At 31.3% G+C, this 12,017-nt stretch overlaps 1 protein-coding gene across 1 annotated transcript; it reads left to right on the forward strand.

Annotated features, from left to right (window-relative positions):
* Positions 1-6,318: 6,318 nt before the first annotated feature.
* Positions 6,319-7,906, forward strand: LOC131625779 (uncharacterized). The gene is made up of 2 exons (XM_058896615.1): positions 6,319-6,980; positions 7,215-7,906. Exons 1-2 carry the CDS (start codon positions 6,627-6,629, stop codon positions 7,842-7,844), a joined length of 984 nt encoding a protein of 327 aa, XP_058752598.1. The 5' UTR covers positions 6,319-6,626; the 3' UTR covers positions 7,845-7,906.
* Positions 7,907-12,017: the final 4,111 nt, after the last annotated feature.

The raw sequence follows: 12,017 nt of genomic DNA on the forward strand, positions 1-12,017 counted from the left end.
CCAGGATAATAATGAGGCTAATTGGAATGGAGTGTGGTCTATTTTTGCCCCCCTCGGGTGAAACATCTCCTATGGAGAATATGTTCGGATTGTTTGCCTTCCCGGGTCCGGCTACGACAACACCATGTCCTATGTCCTATTATGTGCCAATTTTGTGGGGAAGAAGAGGAGGACGATTGGCACATCTTCTTCGGTTGTTCTGAGACTACTGAATGTTGGAGAACGGCATGTTTGTCCGATGTTGTAGCACCTTTCCTTCTTCATTCTATTGACATTTGATCTCTTGTTTTGAATTTGTGTAATAGGGAGGATAGAAAGGTATTGGGGCGTTTTTCTATGATGATTGAATTGTTGTGGCATAACAGGAATGATTTTATTTGGAATAATGAGAAGGAGGAGGCTTCAAGGCTTGGGTGGTTAGCCTTTCATAAGTGGCAAGAGTGGTGGTTGGCTCAAAGTTCTCCGGAGGGAGTGGCTGCCCTCTCAGCCACGATTTCTTGGATCCCCCCCCCTTCCGGTTGGTTAAAGTGCAATGTTGATGCGGGTTTTAATCGGCGTCAAAGAACTACTAATAGAGGTTGGTGTATCCGTGATAATTTGGGGAATTTTGTTCATGCGGGTGTTGCATGGGATGTTGGCTTGTTCTCTGTCCTTGAAGCGGAAGCGTTGGCGTTAAAGGAAGCTATTCAAAGTGCTTTAGCCCTCCATCTTGATCATGTTATTTTTGAGGGTGATTCTCTTCAAGTTGTCCAAGCTATCCATTCTAATAATATAGGAGATTCCGAATTTAATTTTATCATTCGTTCTATTAAATCTTTACTTTGTCATTTTCCGAACTTTGAGGTTGAGTTCGTTAAGCGTCAAGCGAATATGGTTGTCCATTGTCTTTCAAAGGCGGCCAATTCTTGGTCTTGTCGTAGTTTTATTAACAGTATTCCTCGTTGTATCGAATCTATTATTATGAATGAAAGAAGTTAAGTTTGTTTTGGTCAAAAAAAAAAAACATAACTAAATAAATCAACTACTATACCTTGTGAATTAACCGTCTTCATTTGTTAAATTATGATCTTTACATAAATTTATATAATTGAACCTTAATGAATGGGGAAGACCAACCACCATTAAATCATCATGTTGTTTGATGACGTAGTTATAACTAATACTAAAAAACATTACTCCCTCCGTTTTTTATTATAAGTCATTTTAAACTTTTCACGCAGTTTAAGAAAAATAATAATTATTGTATAAAAATAAGAAATTATGAAGGTTTTTACAAAATTATCCTTCATTAATGACATATGGAAGATAAATTTATATAATTGAAAGGAGAGAGTAATAAATATTTAAGGATATAATAGAAAAAGTAGCATTAATTATTCATTGGAATTGTAAAGCGATTTATATTTAAATACAATTTATTTTTCAAAACGACTTATAATAAACAAAGGAGGGAGTAGTACCTAATTAAAAGTTAGTGTTGGATATGAAATTGAATGGTACACCAGCATTATGACTTATGAGGCCAATGGCAAGTCACATGCATGCTCACAAAGATAACGTCATTCATACTATTGAGTGCATAAATTTGTGAGTTTGTTTGTTGCACACCAAATTATCATGATTATTATTCCTTACATGTACTTGATTATTGGTGTTAACTATCTCAATATGCAAAACCATGTTGATTTTGATTCCCATGTAACATGAAGTGTTTGATTGTCAATATAAAATATCATATTCATAAACTTTTAGATTACTCTAAGTGTCTTGCCTTATAAAAGCAAAAAATGTTATCTCTAGTTGTTTTTAATATGTAGATTATCGCTAGTTTTAATTGTTAAACTATAAGTTATTTTATTTGTTGTTTAATTAGTTAGATGATTAAGTTTTCTCTTAGAGATATTTATTTAAATTGGTTAGAGTAATTTGTATTTATGACCGTTGGTGGTATAATTGATTTTTTTTCTATAACTTTATATCTTTTTTGACAATGAAGTTTGTGGAAGTTATGGCAATAATTATGTCCCCAACTTAACATGGTATCAAGAGCGTGTGATAACTTTGATCACTTATCCATTCTAACTGTCACACGTCTCCTTTCTATTTGTTTGTTAGATTATCTCATTATCCTTTTATCCTTCAGTAAGACGAATATCTATTTCTCTCAAACATTTTCGCATTCTCTCTCTATCTATCTCTCTCCCAAGCACCATACCTTAAAAAAAATATTTTAGAAATTCTTTCTTCTTCCTTCAACAATGGCCAATGATGTGCTGTCATTGAAAACAATATTTTAGAAGTATCTTTATCCAAGGACTTCCATGGTGAAGCTAAACTGTCGAAATCAATAACTTCCTCTTTTTTAACCTTGATTCTAAAAAAAACAATAACCCTCTAGACCTAGATGAATTCAGACCCATTTCCTTAGTTGGTTTTTATACGTATTTTTGTCAAAACTTCTAGCCTCTGTGTTGAAAAGAGTGTAGGGTTCTCTGATCTCAAAGCGAAAATCAGCCTTTGTACCAGGTGGACAGCTTTTGGATGTAGTTGTAGTAGCAAACGAGGTTATGGATTATGCTACAAAGAGCTAAGAATGACTACTTACTTGTTAAGGTTGATTTTGAAAAGGCGTGCGATAGAGTGAGTCGGGATTTCCTCTGGTATATGATGAGGAGAATATGGTTTGGTAGTTTGTGGATGAAATGGATGGAGGCTAGCATATTCTCTAGTCAGGTGTTTGTTTTGGTTAACAGGAATCCCACAATGGGCTTTGAAGTTGGCAGGGGATTAAGGCAGGGTGATCCCTTATCACTTTTCTTTTTATGATTATAACATAAGGTTTAGCTTTCTTGGTGAGGAAGGCTTCTCAGGTTAGAGAATTTGGAGGTTTCAATGTTTAGGAAAGGTTTAAAGTTGATATTCTCCTATTTGCAGACGACACATTGCTCATTGGGGAAGGGAGTTGGAAAAACGTGTAGTTTATAAAAATAATTCTTAGAGGATTTAAGTTTGTTTTAGGCTTAGAGGAAAAACGTGTAGTTTATAAAAATAATTCTTATAGTAGTTGAAATTAATATTAGCACTCACTTTCCTTCACTAACTGCCATTTTTTTATCTTGCAGGATTGAAGATAAAACCTTTATTTTCTTGAAATTCCTATAGGTTCAAACACAAGGAAAATCAAGATGTGGAATTATTTGATGGACAAAACTAAATAGATTGGCTAAGTGAAAAAGGAAGATTGTTATCCATAGGAGAAAAGATTACCCTTCTATAAATTCAATTCTTTGCCATTTATCAATCTTCCTGTTATCTTTCAACAAAGATCTTATGGGGAGACAAGGAGGATAGAAGGATAAATCACCAGGTAGGATGGAATCAAGTGTATAAACCTAACAAATTAGAGGGTTTTGGATGAAGAGAATAGAAGACTTCAATCTTACATTACTGTACAAATGGAGATGGAGGATTTTGTTAGAGGAAGGGACTATTTGGACGGATATGTTGAGAGCTAGATACGAGAATTTTACTCATCAAATTTTGACAGGTGAAAGTAAGATTTCAGGAAACTAAAATCTTTTTGGTGGAAAGACTTAACTAAGCTTGACACGAGCGTATGGATGGCAACAAGTCGGGTAACTAAATAGATTGGCTAAGTGAAAAAGGAAGATTGTTATCCATAGGAGAAAAGATTACCCTTCTATAAATTCAATTCTTTGCCATTTATCAATCTTCCTGTTATCTTTCAACAAAGATCTTATGGGGAGACAAGGAGGATAGAAGGATAAATCACCAGGTAGGATGGAATCAAGTGTATAAACCTACCAAATTAGAGGGTTTTGGATGAAGAGAATAGAAGACTTCAATCTTACATTACTGTACAAATGGAGATGGAGGATTTTGTTAGAGGAAGGGACTATTTGGACGGATATGTTGAGAGCTAGATACGAGAATTTTACTCATCAAATTTTGACAGGTGAAAGTAAGATTTCAGGAAACTAAAATCTTTTTGGTGGAAAGACTTAACTAAGCTTGACACGAGCGTAGGGATGGCAACAAGTCGGGTCGGGTGCGGATTTCGCACTACCCAAACCCGCACTCGAAATCGACACCCAAACCCAAAGGATGTTCGGATGGAAAAATAACACACACGCCCACACCCGTTGGGTTCGGGTATTTTCACCCGAACCCGCGATAAAACACATAAAATACATTTTTTTTCTACAACTTTGCACAAAATATTTATATATATATATATATATATATATATATATATATATATATATATATATATATATATATATATATATATATATATATATATATAAACGGGTGTGATTTTGGGTTTCGGGTGTGGATTTCACACTATCCAAACCCGCACCCGAAATATCGGGTGGCACCCGAACCCAAACCCAGTCAATTCGAATTTTCATCCGTTGACTCAGGTTCGGATGCGGGTGGACCCCGCAGATTTGGGTCTTCTTGCCATCTCTACACGTAAGTGAGATGATATTATTTAATACATTAAATAAAAAAAAAAAAATAAATCCTTGTTAACCGTCTTCATTTTCTTATATCATGATTATTAGATTGATTTAAATTGAATTTGAACATGTCAATATTAAGTTTGTTTGATCAACCACCAAACTATCATGCTTTGACGTAGTTATCACACATGAAAATTAAAAACACATACAATTATTATTAGTACTAAATAATCTAAAATGTTAGTGTTGGATTAATGTGTATGGATCAATTGAAAGGTACACCAACATTATGAGTCCAATAGCAAAGCACATGCATAACGGCATACCAATTGAGTGCATAAATTCACAAATTAATTGTCATCATGCATATTTCTCATGATATACTATCTTGAAAAAGATTGGTAAAAATACTTGTCAATATTTTCTATAAAATAATAATAAGTTGATATCAGGTGTTAGGGGTATTTATTGGTGCGGGTCGACCCATTAACCCGCTAATCCAAATCGAATTAATTCATAAATTACATGTTCATTTACAGGTATACCCAACCCAATTCGTAACAATTCATATAATTTTGGTTCACGTATCGAGTTTGAGTTTTGCAATCTGTGGACCCGTTGATTCAACTCATTTATGTGATATTAGTAATTTCTTATTTTTATTATTATTTTAAATAAAAATATAAAATTATTATCTCATTATTAACCATAATTTTTTCAAAAAAACTTAATTCTCTACCAATAATACTATTAGATCAATGAGTTTACGTAATTGTAAGACTAAATGTTATTTCTTATTTTCTTTTGTAAATTTTCAACTTACGTATTTTATAAAATTAACGTGTCTTGTGAAATTTTATACTATTATTCAATATTATGTCATGTTGATAAATATAATTTGATACTATATGATGTGTTTTATCCATTTTGTACGTTAGAAATGTGTATAAATCAATTGAATTTTATTATAATATTTTTAAATTGAAAAAAAAAGTATTACATTTTAATTTGAAACACAGCCCACGAACTCATCTCAACCCAACTTATAAAAGAACGGGTCGGTTCAAATTAATTTTGATAATGAAATTGTGGATTGGACGACGAATCTAACCCATTTAAATTTGAACGGATTGAATAATGAGTTAGGTTAAACCTGGTCCAACCCAACTCATGTACACCCCTATTAAGAGCGGATGTTGATATATTAATCAATGTGGGCACCTTAGCTTAATTAAGAAAGATGGTTATATCATATCCAAACAAAACAAAACAAAAAACATTATTAAAAGAAGGAATGAATATCCTTAAATATTTGGTATTGTTTCTTTGAAGGTTACATTTACCCTTAAAATCTGCTAATACAGCTACTTGAAAAGTGGGATTTAATCCAAGTCTCCTCCTTTCAAGATATCCTTCCATCATTTTGCTTTGGTGCATTGTACAATTCACCTTGCAAATCCTCCCCAAATTCTCCCATGATTTGTTGAAAATAACCACAAATTGAAAACTATATAATAGAATATGAGTTACATCTTTGTCAATTGATTTCACTCAAGAATAATAGTTGGCATTTGGCAACATGTTTAAACATTTTTATATAACATTTGATGCAAACGAGGTTGATTTAATTAATAGGGTAACATACAATAGAATGTTGTGTTCTAAACAAGAAAGAAGAATCTATATCATCATTCACTTCTCTTTTCAAGAATACAACAAGATGAAGCCATAGAGAATTATAGCACTCAATCCAAAAGAGAACCAAATCAAAATGGAAAAATGAGAAGAGAATCTTATAGTATATATGGTCAAAGTAGTCAAACTTGAAAAACCTAATTAAGAAACACAATCCAACATATCTTTATATGAAGAATGAGCTTCAATTTTTGTTTATATTCTTTTTCCACCACTTGTACTACTTATAGCTTTCTCTCTCTCTTTTTTCACAATAGATTCCCAATCATCTCCTCCACTCTCTAGAAAACACTCATAATTGCACCCAACATCTATCTCCTATGTTACACCAACTTCAACTCATTGCTACTATCTCTTTCTCCTTAATCTTCCAACTATATAAATCCATATCAATCTCCATCAACATTCATCACAAATAAATTCTCTTTTCCCTCCCATCTTTGCATGATGAGTTCTAACTCCTCAATAAATGGTTTCTACAACATCCTTAACCAAGGACTCAATGACCTTCACCAAACCTTCATCTCTCACAACTTCATGTCTTTCCAATTCCTTTCACAAGTTATCTCATCTCTTCAATCCTTCCATTCTCATCTCACCCTTTTGGTTCGCAAACTCCGGTTGCCCGTTGGAGGTAAATGGCTTGATGAATACATGGATGAAAGCTCAAGACTTTGGGATTCTTGCCATGTACTCAAATCTGCCATTTCTGGAATGGACAACTATTACTCATCTTCCTCTAATATAGTTTCCTCTTTAGATGGTTACCATCACTTCACTCCCGAGTTTTCTCGTCAGGTTCATTGTGCATTACTACATAAAACACTTTTCACATTGGTTAAAATTTACTATTGATGTTAAATCTTACATTATAAAATGTACATATTAATATTAATATTAATATTAATATTAATACATACAAAATATTAATATACACAGACACGTATTAGACACCAGACACAGACGTGTTTATATTATCTTCTGATGTAACCCTAAATTTTTATAAGAAATATTTGCTCAATATGTATATAGGTTATTCGCGCGATAAATGTTTGTCAAAGGGAGATTATAGGAATGGAGGAAGAGAACAAGAGTTTAACAGAAACAAGGATTCAACAACTATCTCAATGTTTGAACCAAAACACAAACATTTCGGCCGATTCGAATTCGAAACTAAATGGATATAGTGGTTTTCGAGGGGTACTTTTCGCAATGAGGAGTGTTAGTTCATTGCTTTTGATGATTCTTCTTAGTGGAATAACTTATTGTTGGTCTTCCTCTTGTTTCCATCAAGGACTAGGACAAGGTTACCATGAAGGACACATGGTTTTTGGATCCGGTTTCATGGTTTCAATGGCAATGTTGCAACAAAAAGTGGCAGAAGAAATAGACAACAATGATGGACAACATAGGATTCTTTTGTTTGAGTTTCAACAAGCAAAGATTGCAATGCAGGAATTGAAAGTTGAGATGGAGAGAGTAACATGTTATGGTAATGATGATGAACATGGTTGTGAGATTCAAGAAAAAGTTGAGAATGTGAAGAGTTGCTTTGGTTTGTTGAGATGTGGTGTAGAAAGTATCACAGGACAACTTGATGATTTCTTTGATGAAATTGTTGAAGGAAGGAAGAAACTTTTGGATATGTGTAGCCATAGGTAGAACTTTAAACAATTTTAATATATTAAGTACTTTTTGTATTTTAATATTTTAATAAATATTTAATGAAGCAATGTTGTTCTTTTTTTTTTGCATTGATCTTAGATCATTTTCTTATTTATTTTTTAAAAAATATTATATTATGTTTTAAGATTTTCAGAGATTTTAGATTCAAATTCAGTTCTGAAAAATACAGCTGAGTTAAATTCGTTAACGGAATTTTATTTTATTTATTCTAATCTTTCTCGATTCGAGAAGTTGATCTTTACAATTGTGTAAGAATAAATATTTGATCAATATATAAAAAAATATAAAATAAAGTATATATAATTTATAACTCTTGCATTTGAATCGAACCCTAATAACGCAACGAAGTTAAAAATTTTAATCTAATAAAAATTATCGTATATTATAATATTTTTTATTCGGATTATTAGTTTTTACAAATTGTAGGTTAAAGATAATATATTCATACAAAAATTGAATATTGGAAAGTTGGTAGAATAGAATGTGATTCTTGCTTTAAAGAAAAGCAAATATTACTATTCTTAGATAAGAATCAAGAATATTGAGAAGATGGTAACTTCAAGAGAAAGAAATATATATTTTTTATATAAAAATTTAAAATATTTGAGTAGAGTCAATAAGAATCTTTTGTGAAGTATTCTGATTTGTTATGATCTGTGAAAGAATCTCCACTCTATTACAAATTTGTATTCTAGTGTGTTTGGAAAGATAGCTTGAATAAAAGTTCTGAATCTTATAGATATTGTCTATAGAAAATGATGAAGTGAACAGATTTGTAATACTCAATTATGATATGTTAGTAAGAAAAAAAATCAATTGAATGTTGGTATGATTATAGAATTTGAAACCATGAAGCTATTCTGACATGATCATGTTCTCAATCAAGTTTAACTGGCTTACTATGTACAAGTAAAAATAATGTTAATATGTGGGTTAGAATGCAATTTTGAAGTGCATGACTGAAATGATTGTGATGTTATATTTTATTGACTTTGAAAAGGGACTTTGTAGATGTAAGAGAGAAAAAAGAAATTGTACTATAGTGAAGAAATGTGATACAGCCTTTTTACAAAGTTTAGGTTAGCAATATCTGACATGGTTAAGACATAAAGCCTAAAGATTTCCTACATGTGAAAACTACCTTTCAAGTAAAGTTCTTTAGTGTGTCTTTTTTATTATATATATATACACACACGATAAAGAGATCGACGGGAGAGATTGGCATAGTGAAAAACGGAAATTTGGTTTGGAATCTCAGGTCAAGAAAAGTTTTCTTTTTTTCTATGAACTATCGGTGATCGACAGTTTTTTCTCTGTTTTGAAGTGTTATTCTCTTTAAAGATAGAGATAAGTGGAATTGAAATCATACTAAAAATTGTATTTTTTTTTCTATTGTCTCTGAACATCGTGTTTTACTGGATATTTCTATCTCTTATATCCTTATTCATAATATTGAGAATTTCACCTTCCCTCTTTAGGTTAGTTGGGCTCCTCATAAGATGTTGATAGTCTTCTCTTAGTAGCTTCTGCAAGATAGACTTTCTACTAAAGATAACCTATTTAAAATGGGATGAGTAGTATGATCTTTTATCTCTTGTGTGAGAATTCAGTTAAGTCGGCCTCCTATCTTTGTGTTACTTGTGAGTTAGTTCAGTCTATGTGATATAGGATCTTCTAGTGATTTGGTTGACATATGATTTTCCTAGTAATTGTAGGCTTCAATTTGAGTTTTTTCTCGCTTTAGGTGGTAGGACTAAGTCTATGAGTGATTTTGCTATGATATGACATGTTGTTGTCTAATATGTTTTGAGAGTCTATAATAATGTCATCTTTAATTATAAAAATTGTGAAAGAGGTAGAGGAGAAGAGTACTTTTTGTTTGAAAATGGTTTTTAAATAGATTAGTGGTGAATTCATGTTCTTTCTATCTTTTGACTTAATTAATAGTGTATCGAGTACTTGTCTAGGTTCTGAAATTAGTATTGTTTAATGGTTTTGTTGTTTTTTAGGTGGCTTTTGATCGGCTGATAGTGGTTCTGCTGATCTGAATTGTTGCCTGGATTTTATAGGGTTGAATTTTTAGCAGCTTGGATTATTATTTGTGGGGTCTCTCTAGCCTCATTCAACACGCATTTTATTTGCTTTCTTAATTTTTTTTTTTTTGACATTTTTTATAATAAGTGATACTTTATTTTGTACTCTGACAGTTTTCACCTATATTAATATCATTAAGAAAAATCAACTTAAACGAGTGTAATTTCTCTTAAAGATTATTTTCAAATTTTATTAAACAAAATTTTAGTTTAATAGTGAACAGTGTGATTGATCTTTATTTATAAATTAATCAGTATAAAAATCAGATATCAAGTTTAAATAAAAATAAAAATAGCAAAACAAAAAACAAAACATATAGGAGTATACTTTGTCTCTAGTGTTAGTGTTAAGGTAGTTGATATTTTAGAAGCAAGAGAAGATCTTCCTCTGGAAAAGTCAAAAAGTGGTTCCATTTCACATGGGAAATTATAAAGTGGAAATCATTAATCATTATTTATTCCATAGAAAACTGGATTGTGCTGCCTGCCTACTAGACAGACTGACAAACTAATGTTTTTCATCAAAATAACAAATCATTTTTCACCTTCAATTCTTGCTTGTCTAATTGTCTATTTCACATCCTATTTAACTTTAATTAGGGTTTACCAAGTGATTATTCATTTTAATTAGCATAAGTAACAAATGTGACAATTTCAACTTTGAAGGAGAAAAGATCATTGCTTACACATTCGTGACACCATTAAAAAAATGGTTAATTATAATTAGTATTAACCTTGGAATCATAAGCAGGATTTGGTCGACAATATCCCTTTTCATGAGACAATATCATTCATGGAATAAGACGACTCTTAATCTTGTATTTAAAGTAATTGAGACCTCAACAGGTAAATATGATTAAATTAAGTTAGTGCATGCATGAAAGAATGGCATTTACTAATTCTGATTCACACACATAGTTAGAACTTCTGATATCATACTTGGTTTGATTTAGATTCAAATACAAAATTTTAGAATTTGTAGGATATAGACAAATTATACTTTTAATTTTTAATGAAATATATTTTCTTTAAGAGTGGTGATGTGTTAATCTCAGTCGATTCCGCTTATTCGGTATGGATTTCATAAAAATTTAATGAAACAATTTTTTTTAACAAAAACTATTTATGTTCTATAGACAACTACTCTACCGATTTAAACCATATGATAGTCATCAACATAAGATTATTTCCTAAGAAACATAACACAAACATCATCAAATTGTTTCATTAAAACGTTACAATCTAACACTAACGGTCTGTTTGTTTGAGGAGAGATAGAGGCGAGAGAGTGATCGAAGAAAGAAGTATAGAAGAAATGTCCTATTTCTTCAGTTTGGCAGAGCAGAGAGATAGAGTAGAAAGAGTAGAATAACGTGGGCCCCATGCTTTTTCTTTTCTTCTCATGCTTGCGAAGAAAGATGAGAGAGTTAAGCTTAATATTAATTTTTCCAACTCTGTCCTTCTCTCTTCACATTTTCCAGTCACGTTGACAAAATAAATTATACAACAAGTGGTGGATCAATTATAATTTAATTCTAACTTCTTTTTTTTATTTATTAAAACATAAATTATTTTGCAATAATATTATTTAGTTAATATTATTTACTTATTTATTTAATTTCTTAATTAAATTAAAATAAAATATATATATTCAGCTTTCTATAAATATTAAATTTGAATACAATAAAATTATATGCTTTTAGCATAAGGATATTTTGGTCTTTTTAAAAGTTCAACACACTTCTTTCTCTTCTATTTCTCTTATCTTTCTCTTATACCAAACAATACATCAAATCTTCTCTATTTCTCACATATTTCTCTCTTTTCAGACTCTTTCTCATCTATTTCTCTCTTCACACTTTCTTCTCACCACCAAACACACCATAAAGGCTTTAAGTCTGTCGATACAGCAATGTGATTAACACAGACCACTACCCCCCCAGCATCCGAATAGACAACAATCTTTTTAAATTTTAAATTGAGTGTCGACTGAAGCTCCTACCTAATAGCCATTACTTATGCAATACTAGGGTCAGCTGAACTTTGAACTCTTTGA

This window comes from Vicia villosa, linkage group LG1 (genome assembly GCF_029867415.1).
Source record: "Vicia villosa cultivar HV-30 ecotype Madison, WI linkage group LG1, Vvil1.0, whole genome shotgun sequence".
NCBI classification, from domain to species: domain Eukaryota; kingdom Viridiplantae; phylum Streptophyta; class Magnoliopsida; order Fabales; family Fabaceae; genus Vicia; species Vicia villosa.